General features: G+C 52.3%; 5 protein-coding genes across 5 annotated transcripts; 3 read left to right on the top strand and 2 right to left on the bottom strand.

Moving 5' to 3' along the window:
• Positions 1 to 906: 906 nt before the first annotated feature.
• N7459_001426 (glycosyltransferase family 2 protein) lies at positions 907 to 3,429 on the top strand (the record flags this gene model as incomplete). The annotated part of the gene is made up of 3 exons (XM_056940611.1): positions 907 to 1,233; positions 1,314 to 2,033; positions 2,176 to 3,429. The coding sequence occupies 3 exons, from the start codon at positions 907 to 909 to the stop codon at positions 3,427 to 3,429; spliced, it is 2,301 nt and encodes a 766-aa protein (XP_056804891.1).
• Positions 3,430 to 3,585: 156 nt separating this feature from the next.
• Positions 3,586 to 5,467, bottom strand: N7459_001425 (DNA photolyase; the record flags this gene model as incomplete). Its single annotated transcript, XM_056940610.1, has 2 exons — positions 3,586 to 4,028; positions 4,090 to 5,467. 2 exons carry the CDS (start codon positions 5,465 to 5,467, stop codon positions 3,586 to 3,588), a joined length of 1,821 nt encoding a protein of 606 aa, XP_056804890.1.
• A 1,001-nt stretch (positions 5,468 to 6,468) lies between these two features.
• On the top strand, positions 6,469 to 8,347 carry N7459_001424 (cation:proton antiporter; the record flags this gene model as incomplete). The annotated part of the gene is made up of 7 exons (XM_056940609.1): positions 6,469 to 6,505; positions 6,563 to 6,769; positions 6,839 to 6,964; positions 7,015 to 7,065; positions 7,124 to 7,244; positions 7,306 to 7,843; positions 7,904 to 8,347. The coding sequence occupies 7 exons, from the start codon at positions 6,469 to 6,471 to the stop codon at positions 8,345 to 8,347; spliced, it is 1,524 nt and encodes a 507-aa protein (XP_056804889.1).
• Positions 8,348 to 10,912: 2,565 nt separating this feature from the next.
• On the top strand, positions 10,913 to 12,708 carry N7459_001423 (MDR family MFS transporter; the record flags this gene model as incomplete). The annotated part of the gene is made up of 4 exons (XM_056940608.1): positions 10,913 to 10,996; positions 11,058 to 11,395; positions 11,449 to 11,908; positions 11,968 to 12,708. The coding sequence occupies 4 exons, from the start codon at positions 10,913 to 10,915 to the stop codon at positions 12,706 to 12,708; spliced, it is 1,623 nt and encodes a 540-aa protein (XP_056804888.1).
• Positions 12,709 to 12,925: 217 nt separating this feature from the next.
• Positions 12,926 to 15,650, bottom strand: N7459_001422 (beta-glucosidase; the record flags this gene model as incomplete). Its single annotated transcript, XM_056940607.1, has 3 exons — positions 12,926 to 14,509; positions 14,563 to 14,814; positions 14,862 to 15,650. The coding sequence occupies 3 exons, from the start codon at positions 15,648 to 15,650 to the stop codon at positions 12,926 to 12,928; spliced, it is 2,625 nt and encodes an 874-aa protein (XP_056804887.1).
• Between the last annotated feature and the right edge of the window lie 18 nt (positions 15,651 to 15,668).

Here is a 15,668-nt window from a genome sequence, read left to right as displayed (position 1 = left end):
CGCCACACTGCATCCACCCCCCTGCATTGAGTGACCACTCGATCCGGAGTGGGGAGCGTGGCAGGAACCCAACCACTTAGCAGCTGCTACCGTCGAAGCAAGCAAGACAAGCGATGTGATTCATTGGCCACGAGTGGCAAAGCCCGAAAAACAAAGACCGTTCACGCTGGGAAGAAATGGAAGCCGCCTAATCCGGGATTGGAAACTCGAAATAGAAACGGAGAACCACGAAACCTCAAACAGAAAATTTCTGCACGCTGGACCGACAATGATGACGAAAGCGGATATCGTGTGTCGATTTGCACACCGAACATGTCTACAAGATGTATCCTCGACGCTGACGCGTATCGTACTGGAATCTATTTATACACGGCGTGCATATGTACCGATGCCGCCGGAGCCAAAACGATACAATAATAAAATAATAAAATAATCAAATAGTACACGCACTGCGCACTTAGTCCCTACTATATGCTTGGCGGCTAGGATCAGTCGGGTTCAATCGTCCCAATCGAATCCATCACACGCCGATTGCAGGCAGAGTCCACTCCGATTTTCAGGGTTGCACTTCTTATTGGTCTTCCCAGCACATCCCGAATCACGGCGCTTCGATCTGCAACTCTCTGATAAGCCATGTTCGACGCGGTGTCGTGTGGTCCTTTCGCCGTTCTCTTCCTCCGTTCCTGATTCTCCCCAGTCGGCACACATTCATTTGATTGCCCGCCGTTTGGACCCTGGACTTTGCTTCTGATCTTGCTTATAATCTCATTTCCATTTCTCTTTGCTCATTTCCCATTTCCCATTTCCCATTTCCCATTTCCCATTTCCCATTTCCACCCATCGCTGCTGGGCCCCCGCCCACTGATTACTTGCATCGGTGACAGCGGCGCTAGGCCCATCGCCAATATGAATGGTCACCACGCCAACGCCAATGTCAATGCCAATGCCAATGAGTACTATGGCCATGATGAATCCGAGGAAATGGTCGATCTGAACGGCTATCGAGGCTACCGTCAGCCCAACAGCTTCGACTTTTCCTTCCAGGAACCGCCGATTTCACCCGTTTCCCCCAGACCGGTGATGCCTTACAGGCCCGGTCACATCCAGAGCCCGCGCTACAGCCCACCCGAGTATGGCGCAGCCAGTTGGCTTCAACCCACACCTCGCAATTCAGACATCCCAGAATCATGGGCCAATACGCCTTACGACTCACGTTCGGCGTCGCCCACCTTGGTAAGTGTGAATTCGGGGGACTTTGCTTTGGCCCGAGGCCGTGAATGATAGCTAACTCGCCCTGTCGTGTCACGCTGCAGTACCAAAATGCCCAAATCCAACAGAGCCATCAGAGTCTTGCTCCCCTGGTCACCGCACCACCATCGCCTGGATTTGCCAAGGATTGGGTCAAGTCGGGCTCAATTGCTCGCATCAACGACCGAGACGATGTCGACATCTGGAAAGGATGGAAGCGATGGGTCTTCTTCCTGACACCTTTCCTCACCTTTGGCAACACGGCTCTGTATCTGTTCTATCTCGGCCTGCGCATCTACTGTATCATCATGGCCCAGAACGCCGCGGGCATGAGCTTCGCTGGCGCTTGGGTGTTCGTCGCCATTGAAATCACCGTCGCCATCCCCTCCCTCATGCACAACTGCTGGACGATGCTGGCCTTGAAGAAGCGGGGCCGGCCCAAGCTGAGATTGACTGGAGACGACGCTCCGACCGTGGACGTCTTTGTCACCTGCTGCGGAGAAGAGGACGAAGTCGTGATGGATACCGTCCGCGGCGCCTGTGACCAGGATTATCCCAGTGACCGGCTCCGAGTGATCGTGCTTGACGACGCCAAGTCAGCCACTCTGGAAGAGGCCGTTAACAATCTGGCCATCACTCACCCGAATGTTTACTACATGGCGCGTGAGAAGATCCCTGGCAAGCCCCACCACTTCAAGGCCGGCAACCTCAACTACGGACTCGAACAAGTGCATCTGCTCCCAGGGGGAGCAGGCCAATTCATGGCAGCACTGGATGCGGACATGGTAAGTCCAGTTATGATCTTCACCGCCACAAGGATCGTTTAGGTTAGGCGTGGGTCGCTTTGCGATCGCGAGCCTTGCGAGTCGGGCCAGCCTTGCGACCGTCCAATCTTAAAAGATTTCCCCCCGTACTGACTCAGTGCAGATCCCTGAACAGGAATGGCTCCGCGCCGTCATCCCCCACCTCTTGGTGGATCCCAAGATGGCCCTTGCATGCCCGCCGCAGCTCTTCTATAACACCCCTGCATCGGATCCGCTGGCCCAAAGTCTCGACTTTTTCGTACATGTGATAGAACCGATCAAGGACGCGCTCGACGTGGCTTGGTGTACCGGCTCTGGCTATGTAGTTCGACGCGAAGCTCTGGATGAGATTGGCAACTTCCCGCTCGGCTCGTTGGCCGAAGATGTCGCGACCTCGACCCTGATGCTTGGTAAAGGATGGAAGACCGCGTACATTCATGAGCCCCTCCAGTTTGGCACGGTTCCCGAGGACTACGGTGGTCATCTGAAGCAGCGTACCCGATGGGCGATCGGCACGGTGGACACTGCGTTCAAGCTCAAGTTCTGTCTCTGGGGCGAGAGCGTTCGCAAGATGACCATCGCGCAGCGCTTCTCAGGCTTCCTCTACGCCACGTTGAGCTTGTACACGATTCTGCTGACCGCGTCCCTCTTTGCCATCCCCATTATCCTGCTGTGGGGCAAGCAGCTGGTCGCTTACGCCAACCAGGAACAACTCCACTGGCTCATCTGGGCCTGTTTCGCATCGACTCTCACCAACCGCCTCTGCGAGTTTGCCCTGTTCATTCCCGCTGGATACCACACTGGCCAGAGAGGTTCTCGGTACCAACTTTGGATGTCACCCTACATTGCTCTCTGCATTGTGCGATCGTTCATACTGCCCAAGTGGCTTGGTGGCCAGACCCAGGCCTTCAAGCCGACCGGTTCTCTCGGCTCGAGTCTGAACGAGCGTGACCCCAAGACCCGGAAGAACGTGTTTGTTCGTCTGCGCGTCATTCTGTTCAACTACATGGCTTTCTTCCACCTGGCCTTTGTGTATGTCACCCTCGTCGCCGTCGTGATTTCGACCTACCGCTGCTTCGCGATCGAGAGCGGGTTTAAGGGAGTGGTTATTTGTCTAATCACGCATGCCTTCTGGCCTCCGCTGACCTTCCTGTTCATCTGCACCTCGCTGTGGACACCGGTCTCGTACGCCATCGACCCTCCGTCTGTGCCCGAGCGCGAGGACCTGTTGACCCGGGACATGAAGACCGGAGTTGCCCACCCGACGACCAAGAGCAAGAAGATTGCTTTTGGTGGCCAAGCGGCCTGGTTTGAGCTCGAGTACACCGTTGCCACGGCCGCAACGGTTCTTATTTTTGTGTACTCTTTCTTCTTTTAGTTTATTTGTATATTTACTCATTACTCATCATGATCTCTGCATCGGAAGCCTTCATTATACTAACGCATTTATTGAATGGAACATTACTTTTCTCCAGTTGGATGCTTTCAGCTTGTCCGAAAACCCCGTGCGTATATGGTTCGGCCCCTCGATTCTTTACTTTCCCATCTTTTGTCGCTTCTTGGGCTTTTGGTCCTCAAACAGAGCCTCCCAGGACCCGTCCACTATCTGCTGGTCGTCTCCATGTAGGCCGACGTCATATGCATTCTTCATGCCATCAAGGCAGATCTGTCGCCGCTCATCAAAATCGAACATGGGCTTTGGATAGATCTGGCCTTCGCCCTCTGACGTCGACGCGCTGCTTCCGTCGCCTTGCACTCGGCATCCCCACTTTTTCTGATCTGCAATCGGTGCTTTCCACGGCTCATAGATGTACTTCTTGTCGTAGTTGGCGAGCTCGGGACAGTACTTGCGAATGAAATCCCCTTGCGGATCCCATTTCTTCCCGAAGGCGACGGGCGAGTAACAGCGATAGAACTGGGCAAAGAAGGCCGTGCAGGAGAGCCACATCCAGTTGCCAGCATTGCAGGCTGTCTCATCTGTCGTCCCTTGTTAGTGGAAATGGGAGGGGAGGTTTCTCAGGAGGCCATGGAGACTCACGATCGATGAGTAGTTCTTCAAAGACCTCCGCGCCGCGCTCCCAGCTCACATAGCACCCACCACGAGTTAGGAAGCAAGCCACGCTATGCCGGCCAAGATGGTGAATCCATCCCTCTTGGCGCAGCTGTCGCATCAACGCATCAATCCATGGGAAGCCCGTCCGTCCTTCGCGCCAGCGTTGGAACCATTCTTCTGCCTCCGGCGAGTCCACCTCATACGCCCGGTCGTCCTCCGTTTCGCCTTCTGACCGGTGCACCAGATTCTTCGACTGGAGATGCCAATCGATCAACCTGACCACCTGGTTACCGTACGTTTGCGAGAATGCATGGCCCACGGCCGCCTGCGCCGCGAAGTACATGTCGCGGAAGAGCAATTGGCCCGGCAGATTGCTCGGGATGGTTGAATTCGGCTTCTTGCGTTCCTTGCGTCTGTCCAGGACTGCCTGCACATCCCACCAGAACTTCCGCACGGACAACGAGCCGAAGTGCAAATGCGGCGAGAGCAGCGTCGTAGACTGCGGCTCAAAGGCCGCGGGCGACGTACTGGGCTTCTCGAACCGGCCCACGTATTCCTCGTCGTCGATATACCTGGCCAGTATGTCCAGGGCGACTGTCTCCCCGCCTCGATGCGGGCCCGTCACTTGCGCCGGCTGGATTCCAATCTGCTCCAGCGTCGGGACTCCGAAATCGCCCTCGGGGCCCATGATCTGCGTATACTGTTTGTCCGTGGTGGTGCGGTGGTCCGAATTCAAATCCGGCGTGGCCTCCGCGACGTCGTGCTTGACGCCGCCCAGGCTCGCCATCTTCTCCTCGTCCCAGGGGTCGGGGATGCTGCTGGGGCGTTCCAATGGCCTGTCCGGCTGCCCGCCGTGGATCTTCTCCGCGGCCTTCTGGACCTGCGACATGCTCATCGTGGGCTTGCCGCCGTTCCGCCGAACCAGCTCGTCCGGATCAAATAGCGTGCGGCCCATTCGGACGATCACCTCGATGCCGGCTTCTTGGGCCAGACGCACGACTGCCTCGTCGCGGTCGCGTGCATACGCGTCCGTGTCTTTCTCAAAGACCAGGTGCGTGATTCCCCATTGCTTCCAGAGCTTTGGGAGGACAGTCTGGGGTGCTTCACGGACGACCCACAGCTTCTGCTTGGGGTTCAATTTCGTGTAGGCCGCGGAGAGATCGCGCTGGCACTCGAGCAGGAATCGCCAGCGGTTAGGCCCGACTTTGGACCGGTAGACGTAGTGAGGGTCCCATGTCCACACTGGAATGAAGATCGAGGGCTTCAAAGCGAGGGCCGCGTGCAATGCTGGGGAATCGTGAAGGCGCAGATCGGTGCGGTGCCAGTATAGGACTACGGTGGTGGATGCTGCGCCCGACTTCATGTTCAATGGTCTTTGGGCCGACCAAAGGAGATTCCCAGAGCCCGTTCAGCGCTCGTACTGTGTCACCCCCAGATGATGGGAAGACAACAGCAAGGTGCTTAACAACTAAAGTAGCTGATGGATTCAATGACTCGAAGAATGCATGACGTCAATCTGCATGAGCCTTCCTGGCCCTGATTTCTGGCCGGCTTCCACTAGGCCTTCCGATCGATCCCCAGATTCTGTGACGGATGATCTCCCCCGTGCTCGATCTCGATCTCGATCTGACGAAGCGTTGTCTGTGGATCAGATGGTTTTGCTGATTGCACCAGTTGATAGGTCTCACTATAGTCATATAAAATTTATATTCAGTTCTTCGAAAAGGGGTGTCTACTTCTAACCTAACATTTGGATTAGTGTTAGCGTCCGATAGAAAATCCCCGAGAGTGCGTGGTGTAATATAATTTCAATTATCGCTGAATGCTTAAAAAGTTTGAATGTGTTACGACTCAGTGCCCGGGCGCACTTAGCCAACAGGCCAAAAGACCAAATATGCTAGAACTCTATGTTCTAGCATGCCCGGGACCGATATAAGTAGCGCGCATCGTTAGGCTTAGGTGAACCACGCCTAAGTCCTAACAGAATGTCCCAAAGATCTCTTCCACTATGATTTGGCGCTGGCGAAGTGTCAACCACGCTTTGATTTACATCTGAAACACCACTGTAGGTAATTTTACACAAATTTGCAGTTCTGGTACAGTGTTAAATTGGTTCGTTGGAACTAGTGAATTCCATGAGTAACTGCCATATAATACAAGGTGAGAAGGCTGAGTGGATTGCCGAATTTTCGTTCCGGTAATTCATTGGCTTCTTCGATCCACTCTTACCTACGCTAGTGTTCCAAGATTGTGAGTGACCACTCTTAGTTCAGTGGAGGCAATTCTCCATTCTCCATTCTTCTACAGTACATTTTGTTCGATCTTCTTCAGTCCCAGTTGCAAGGTTAAAGTCGAATCTCGAGCATGGCCGGTGGTTTCCTTCCATACCACGAACCTGGAAGTATGTACGAATGTGCCGATCGATCTCTGCTCATTTCCCCCTGATAAATTACTGCAGCTATCGACATCCTCATTGTTGTTTCGTTCTTCTTTTTCCTTTCCCTTGCAAGATGGGTCTCCGCGACGGCAATCCAGGCCGGAATTATAGGTCAGATCGCCGTCGGCATCATCTACGGAGTACCCTTGGCCAATATCCTTGAACATCACTGGCAAGAGACTTTTGTTACTCTTGGATATGTCGGTCTGATTTTGATCATTTTCGAAGGTGAGTGGAAATTTTCATCCTGACTTCTTTGCTTCTTGGCTTCTTGGACACTGATGTCATCCGTTCTAGGCGGTCTTGGCGCTCGTGTGGACTTGCTCAAGCAGAACTTCACTTTGAGTATGGTCGGCGCTGCAACTGGAGTTTTATTTCCTATTAGCCTTTCATACCTTTTGCTCTACCTTGGTTTCCGATATGGTTGGTTTTATTTGCCCCAATCCCTACAGTCAATAGCTAACATGGACTAGGTGCGGTTGAGACATTCATAATCGGCGCATCTCTTTCCGCTACCTCACTCGGTAAACTATCCTTCCTTGGAATTGACGTGATTATGTTTCAATTGCTGATAAATTTTAGGAACCACCTTTGCTGTGATTAGCTCTACGTCCGACTCGGTTAACCTCGTCGAGACTCGAGTAGGGTCAGTCCTGGTGAGCGCGGCTGTTATTGACGATGTTATCGGACTTGTTATGTTAAGGTGTGTTACGTGAACTGGGATAAGGTGTCTGGTCTATACCCAAGGCTAACTACCTACACAGTGTGATTGGCGATTTGGGCAACCTTTCAGGAGGCGGCGATAGTGCCAACCTGGGCTGGCTCATTGGCCGTCCCATAGTGGCATCGATAGGCATGGCTGTCGTAACGCCCATCATCACGAAATGGGTCTTTGCGCCATTTTTCCGAAAATTCGTTGAACATCGCTTTGCGCGCTTCGACCATATCTCCAACATCATCCTCATGACTCTTGTGCTTTCGGCTTTTATTGCTATCGCTGGCTTTACTGGTACATCCGTCTTATTTGGTGCCTTCCTGGCGGGTGTGTTTCTTACATATATACCGAGCAAGCACCCCGATGGACCATTTGTTGTCCTGAGCCGCGAGGAAGGCGAGCGCAAGGCAGATAAAAGCCCCACTTTTATTCATACCTTTGAGAAATACCTATTAGGGCCCCAGCAGTATTTGATGGAACCTTTGTTCTTCTCAAGTATCGGATTCGCGATTCCGTTCTTGGAGTTATGGACCGGGGAACGCATTTGGAAAGGGATCGTTTACACCCTCTTGATGACGTTTGCAAAGGTATGCAGACACCCTCCAAAAATCGTGGTCTCAGCAATTGAGCTAAAAAAGGATATCTAGTATGTGGTCGGCATTTGGGTCCCCGTATGGCAACTCGCTTTGGGGGGTAAATCTCACAGAGAAGAGCCACACGAAGAGCAGAAAACACAGGGACAACGAAAAATCGGGGACAGCAATCCGAGCGATGAACAAAGCGGCCAGGAGAAGGGAAAGACGTGGAAACGGACCTGGCTGGCCGCAACAGTTTTAGGATCTGCCATGGTAGCACGCGGTGAAATTGGCCTTCTGATAATCGAAATCGGACACAACGAAACTCCGTATGTGAGTGATGAAGGATTCTACACTGGCGTCTGGGCGATTCTTTTGAATACCATCATTGGTCCAGTTAGCGTTGGTCTCCTAGTTAGATTCTACGCGCATGAGCTGAAAGGAGGGGATTGGGGAGTGCAGCGTACTCCATTGCCTATCTCAGGTCATGAAATTACTGGGCATGGTGCAGTATAGACGCTTTGTGCAAAGATTACATATGAGCTGGGAGGATATGGCTGTACTTGACATGGATGCGCCCATGGGACATCGGTATGGCAATTAGTTTTTGATATAACTGACTGATATACCCCGGAGATCTCTTGAGGTTACATGATGAAGATTGCTGCAAGTGTTTCTCCCCCGTCAAAGAGTGTGAGTGTCCTTAATATACCTAGTCCCTCAGATCAATCGATCTTGTCTATATAGATCGCTGATCTGTTATTATCACGTGGCGTCGGGATCGGTATCATGTTTTCCGACATCGAATATTGTGCTCAAGTGGATGGTTAGCTGGAGTGTAGGTATGGAATCGTGGGTAATGGAATCGTTTATGCGTTCGTCTGTTGAGATGCAGTCATCACTTGCCAGGGAGTTGAACGAAAAGGAGCTCTTGTCCAGGGGTCAGAGGGTCCTTTCAGTCGCAAGCTTGCTAGAAGTCGCTCTACATTTAGGACTTGACCAACCATGGACCGTTTGCAGCATTAGCCTTGGCTTTGGGACCTTGGCCCAGCACTGACGAATGTTCCAGGGTCATATGGCAACAACCAATGAATCCGGCCGTCGCCGATCATACCCAAGCCATCTGGTATGTAAATGACGTCTCAATTCTACTGTCTTCGCTGATTTCGAGGCTTTCGAGATCAATACTTTTGGAATCTGTGGTCTTGAGGCCTACCAGAGAAAGCCCCCAGGTTGTGTGGCGAACGGAAAGTAACAGTCCCCCCAATGCGCTCATATATCAAAGCCTGACCCGTTCCGAGGTGAAAGTTGGAGGTAAGAAGAGCATTTTTTCGTCCTCAATAGACGCAACCCCGAAAGCGCGGCTCTAGAGACAGAGAAATTAAATTCGATAATAGGAAGCACTACCACTTCCAGAGTCTGTGAACAGGAAAGGGGCTATTTAGAAAGAGGATTGCAAACAATACAATATGCAACTGCTTTGGAAGATATATTACAAGCTTTAGAAGAGCTTGTTCGCCACTTGCGGTAGAGCTGGAAAGACAGCGGTCGATTAGACGCAGTGGAGTCACGACGGACGAAAATATAGCGGTTATGTCTCAGAAGTATAGTAAAGTTTGCGATATTATCGGCCGCGGTTCCTCTGCAGATATATTCTTATCACACAAAGTCCACCAGTGGTACCCGAATATTGATTGCTTGTATACAATCAAGATTTTCTGGAGACGTATTGATATTGAATATTCCATTGCTTCTTCATTGCGACATCAAACCGTTGTTCGTACGTTCGATCTACTCCAAATCGGCATCGCTCATCGCGACCGGAAACCAGAGAATCTTCTTATAACATCGAAGGGCCGTCTCAAAATTTCGGATTTCGGGTCTGCTGAATGTTTCCGCCTGGCTTGGGAGGACGATATACTTATGACAAGAACACGCCGTGGTTCACGACCTTACATATCACCAGAACAGTATCTCAACAAAGTGTTCGACCCGAGGTCGGTCGACATCTGGGCTGCTGCTATAGTCTACGTTGCGATGAGAACGGGTAGAATCCCGTGGAAGATCGCGACTGAAGGCGACGAGAATTTTAGAGATTACATTGAAGATCGTAGGGTCGGACGAGGCTACTTCATTATTGATGAAATATGCCATGTAAGTATCCCGGAGCCTAAATATTTGGTTAGTGTACTAAATATCTACAAACCTAGGTCGAAAGCCCTCGGGTCATGTATTCAATGCTAGAAATTGACTACACCGATCGGCCTATGTCAAGCGAAGTTGTTCACTCTTGATGGCTACAGGAGGTTCATATATGTGTAGATGCGGACACCCCGTCACTTTAGGGAGATTAGTCGTCTATTTTGCAACTGGGCTTCCAATCATAGGTCTTTTTCTTTTGTAGGGAATGTCCTACAAAGAGACGCTGTGTGAAGTTTCTAAATTGATTTCAATCGCACTTTGTTGGGTTCATCTCGAGGATGAGCATGGCCTAGTTTAAGAGATGTGATCTAGTAAACTTCAATATGCAGTAGATATGTCTAGAATGTAGCGGCAGCAAGTAGAGCGACAGCTATAGGTTGGAAATTTAACAAAGTGTAATACTGGAGGAATTTCATGAGTTACGTGAAACGCGGACGATGTGTCAGTGGTAGAATCTCCCCTGCGACTGGGCCCAAGAAGGTGATTGCTTACATGTAGATCGCTATGCGAAGGTGGCATCCAGCCTAGACTCACTGGTGAATGTGGTTATATTGAAGTGTCAGTCACTTTGCTGATTTTCTCGTGGGAAGTAGCTAGCGGAAACGATATCAGAATCAAAGACGTTCTAGAATGGTTGAACCTTCCTGCTGTATACGATGTGCAAGGGATTTGTCTTTCCATGCAGATGACTCAATGGTTCGCAATGGTATCAATTTCTCCTGGATGATGGAAAGAAGATCGATGCCAGATGATAGGCCTCGGCGAGCGCCGGGCTCCACTTGTCAGCCAAGCGGGGACTTTGATATGAAAAAGATTTTCCAGCGACTCCACGACACTCGACCACAGCAGTTCTGTCTTTGCACGGGCGATTTCGCAAGCATGGCCGGGGACATGGAGGTGCTGGAATCTCAGCCGGATCGGCGAGGCCAGCTCCGCATCGTCGCCATCATGATAGCCCTCTCGGTAAGTTAGTCCAGAGTCCCGCCGTCGCCATGTTGCCCCTCCAGAACTAAACCAGATCTAGTTATCCATGTTTGTTGCGGCACTTGACCAGACGATCATGGCGACGGCCATCCCCACGATTGCGGCCAAGCTGCACTCGGCCGCGGGTTATACCTGGATCGGCGGTGCTTATCTTCTCGCCAATGCCGCCGGCGCTTGTATCTGGGCCAAGCTCTCGGATATCTGGGGCCGCAAGCTCATCCTGCTGATTGCGGTGGCGTGGTTCTTTATCAGCTCGATCATCTGCGCGGTCGCAGTGAATATGCAGATGTTGATCGCGGGTCGCGCGCTGCAGGGCGTTGCTGGCGGTGGACTGTTGCAATTGGTGACCATCGTCATCTCGGATCTGTTCAGCGTTCGGTATGGATCTTTCCAGCGTCTCTGCGAGGAAGCAACTTACATTTCTTTCACAGACACCGTAGCCTTTATCTCGGCGTGATGGAGTTTATGTGGGCTCTTGCTGGCGGTATTGGTCCGCTCCTCGGCGGCGCGTTTTCACAGTATGCGTCGTGGCGATGGTGCTACTGGATCAACCTGCCCGTCTCGGGAACAGCGTTCATCCTTCTGTTCTTCTGTTTGGATGTGCACAATCCCAAAACTCGGATGATGGAGGGTGTACGTGCGATTGACTGGTTCGGCAGTCTGTCCGTGTTGGGCCTCACTTTGATGCTGCTGCTGGGGCTGGACTTTGGCGGCGAAACGTTCGCATGGAGCTCGCCGCAAGTGATCTGTTTGATTGTCTTCGGGTCGCTGTGCTCTCTGCTTTTTGTCTACAGTGAGAAGCGACTGGCGAAGTATCCCCTGATGCCACTCAGTCTCTTCGCTCGCGTTTCCAATATCGCCGCGCTGGCGGTTGTGTTTGCGCACGGCTTCGTGAGCGACCCTTCAAAATCCGATAAACGGAGATATAAAGCCAACTAACATGCCACTAGGTCTTCATCGGCGGAGAGTACTACATCCCGCTCTATCTGCAGTCCGCCAAAGGAGCCTCGCCCATGCGCTCGGGCATTTTGACCCTGCCTCTCCCCCTAACCGAAGGATTCTCCGGCATCATCACGGGCGTTATCATCCACCGCACAGGTCGCTACCTGGAGCTCATTTGGCTGGGCATGGTCTTGTTGACAATCGGAAACGGCCTCTACATCCAGCTGAATGCCTCCTCTTCCCTAGCCAAGATCATCGGCTACCAAATCCTCAGCGGCTTCGGTGCTGGATTTCTCTTCGAGACGCCAATCATCGCCATCCAGGCTATGGTCTCACAGGACGAGACGGCGACAGCGACAGCGACTCTCGGATTCATCCGTAACATGGCCACCGCCTCGTCCATTGTCATTGGCGGCGTCGTCTTCCAGAACAGCATGGGCAAAATGAAGCCCAGTCTCCTGGCGACCGGTATGTCGGAGGGTTTGGCTGAGAAGATGACCGGTGACTCAGCGGCGGCAAATATCGAGTACATCAAGGATATCACGAACCCAGTGCAGCTACTCGCCGTGAAAGAGGCTTTTGCCTGGAGCATGAAGAACATGTGGATTCTGTACACGTGCATGTCTGGCCTGGGCCTTTTGTTTTCTGGGTTCATTTTGAAGACGCGCCTGAATAAGGAGCATGTGGAGACGACGACTGGGCTCAACCGTGAGAAGAGGCCTGCGACCGAGAATGCGCATGAGCTTTGAACTGGGGCAGTAGTCGACCGACGGCCCAAAACTTATACGAACTTGAAAGAATTTGCGATGCAAATAATAGTTAAGGATATATAAGACATGTAAATAAAAAACTTCGGAGGAACCGACAAGTATGAGCCCGGATTGGGGTGAGTGCACAGGAATATAAGACATGTACAAGAAAGCAATAATGAAATATGAAGTGAAAGACAAAGAGTGTGGTGGATGCTTACTCGCTGGAGGAGCACCCTTCTCCGACAGTGCAACTGACAGGAAGGTCGGCAACGCTTCGGCCAACCTTGATCTTGACGCCCTCGCCATTGACGGGTGCTTTCCAATCTTGGACTGTCACGTCCCAGACACTCAGATCCTTCCGGGTAATGCTAAGTGTCAGGGTCTCGCTCCGGCCCGGGGCTAGCTCCTTCGTTTTCTCAAACTGGCGGAGTTGGAGTGATGGCGTATCAAGTCCCAAACTAGATGGCAGGCTGACGTACAGCTGTGCCACAGCCTTGCCTCGCCGAGAGCCTGTGTTGGTCACCTTTACCTGGACGGAAAGGGCAGTGTCAAAGAGACTGGGGTTGCCACCCTCTCCGCCGCCCGCGCGTGGCTCGGGCTTTGGTGTTGTCGTGTAACCGTCGGGGTAGGGGTAAGAGTCAGACGCTGTGATTGACTCGGGGTCGTCAAGATAGGGGTATAAGTAGCGCCATATACGAGTGAAGTGGGTCGAGGACCATGCCACTTCCGATGCATCGGGAATTGAATCATTGTATACTGGTGTAGGTCCTTTGGAAGGCCGTGCTGGAGGATAGGCACTGCCAAGTCCAGTCACTCCTGACAGCGTAGGATTGGAAAAGTTGAATGTAGTATAAGACAGGCCATGGCCAAAAGGGTAGCGTGGAGTGACGTTGGCCTGGCGGAAATGTCGGTAATCCACGTAGAGCCCTTCGGTAAAGGTATCTTGGATCTGGCCGAAGGGCTGGTTTATCAAGCTGACGCTGTCCGGGTAGTCAGATTCACTGCGCGGGATAGTGTATGGCATATGGCCACTTGGGCTGTATGCACCAAACAGAACGTCAGTCAGCGAGTCACCCGCTTCTTGGCCTGGAAGGTGTGCCACGACTACTGCTTTAACAGACGGGAGGTTGATCCAATTCTCCATCAAAATGGGACCAACGGTATGAACCACAACCACGACCTTCGAGAACTTCTCCGCGGCATCCTTCACCAAGTCATCGCCATTATGCCAGGCATATAGGCCAGCTTCCGTGCGATCACCAGGATTGCCATCGACGATGAGGTAGTTTTCACCAGAGTCAGAGTTGATGAAGACGAGCGCAATATCTTTGGAAGTGGTCTTTACGTCGGATGGGAATGTGTCCGTGATGTAAAACTTGGCGTTCTTGGAGATATTTGCGATGGCCTCTTGAGGAGTGATAAGGTAGGGGAGTCGTGCACTTCCGCTGCCCCATCCCATAGTTAGGACGCCTTTATCACAGCTCTGGTCAAGGCACGAGTTCAAGCTGTCAGGGTTCGCACCAGCATCCGTGCCGAAGACTTTCAGGGAGTCATTGCGCCGGAGGGGGAGGATGTTGTCATCATTTTTGAGCAACGTGATGGCCTCGCGTGCGACTGCTCGTGCGGTGATGTTATGATCGCCTTCGACATTGACGAACTGGTTAACAACACCACTCGGGGAAAAGAGAGCACCTGGGTAAATGAGCCCAGTTCGATCTTGGGTGTTGGCAGAGAAGTTGGGCAGTGGATAGTCCTTATCCTGGCCGAATTTGTACCACGTAGCCACGATCCGAGTCACCTATACAACTTCTTTAGAATGAATGGGTGTGTGGGACCAGCCGTCTGACATACCATATCATTGAGCCTATCAAGTGGAACACTGCCATTAAGAACAGACCGTGATAGCTCGGATGCCCAGTAACTGTCACCAAAGAGGGGAACCGCCCCATCTCCTGGCATAGACATGTCGAGACCTGCAAGCGCGGATCCCACGCCAGTATAATGACCCAGCCAGTCACTCGTGACAAAACCCTGAAAGCCCAGCTCATCTTTGAGAATATCGTTGAGGAGCTTGCTATTTTGACTGCAGGCAGATGAATTGACCTAGAAGAGTCAGAGAGTGCACCAAAAGACATTGAAGCTGGACATACATCGTTATACGCCGCCATCACCGAGCCAACTCCTGCACGCACTCCCTCGGCAAAGGGCCATAGGTAGAGCTCATGCAGAGTGCGATCATCGATGTTGGAAGAGTAACCCTTGGTGATGACGCTACTCATCCGATACATTTCTTGCTCGTACCCAATGAAGTGCTTGAGTGAGGCTATGGCGCCAGTGCTCTGCATACCCTTGATTGTCTGTGCGCCTCCAATGGCTTGCAGCGTCGGGTCTGCGCCGAAGCCCTCCCAATTACGACCTCCCCGTGGCTTGCGCCCGAGTGGTGCAACCACTGGACCTAGCTGAACATTGATGCCTTTGCCTCGTGCCTCCTGGCCAATCCCCACGCCGCGACTATGCATCAGGTCCTTGTTGAAGGTCGCACCAACCGTGATGCCGGGCGGGAATGCGGTGTTATGGTCCGTGTTGCGAATTCCCAAAGGCGAGTCCTGGAGACAGATATTCGGGATCCCGAATCGCGGCGCGCTCCCGGTCTGACCAGAGCAGGGTCCCATAAAGAACCCGGTGCCCGTGGTCAGGTTTACTTTTTCGGCGAGCGTCATGTTGCTGACTACCCGATACGCTTTCTCGTAAGCATCAGCCCAGTCGGACACCCATCCGCCATGCGGGGTGGGATAGTATGGCGGAGAAGAATAGTCTTCTGCGGCGTCGCGTTGATCGAGTTTCGCGGCATCGGATTGTTCGTTCCCATGTGGTACTGCAGATGCGATCAAATAATGAGAAAACAATGGCATGAGCGCCAGGCGCGTCCAGGGCGCCATGGCGTGCAGCGGGATTTG

Source organism: Penicillium hispanicum, assembly GCF_028827665.1.
Source record: "Penicillium hispanicum strain IBT 35686 chromosome Unknown utg000001l_segment0_segment0, whole genome shotgun sequence".
NCBI lineage: Eukaryota > Fungi > Ascomycota > Eurotiomycetes > Eurotiales > Aspergillaceae > Penicillium > Penicillium hispanicum.
Note: the sequence above shows the minus strand (reverse complement) of the source record. Positions and strands in the feature narration are given on the sequence as shown.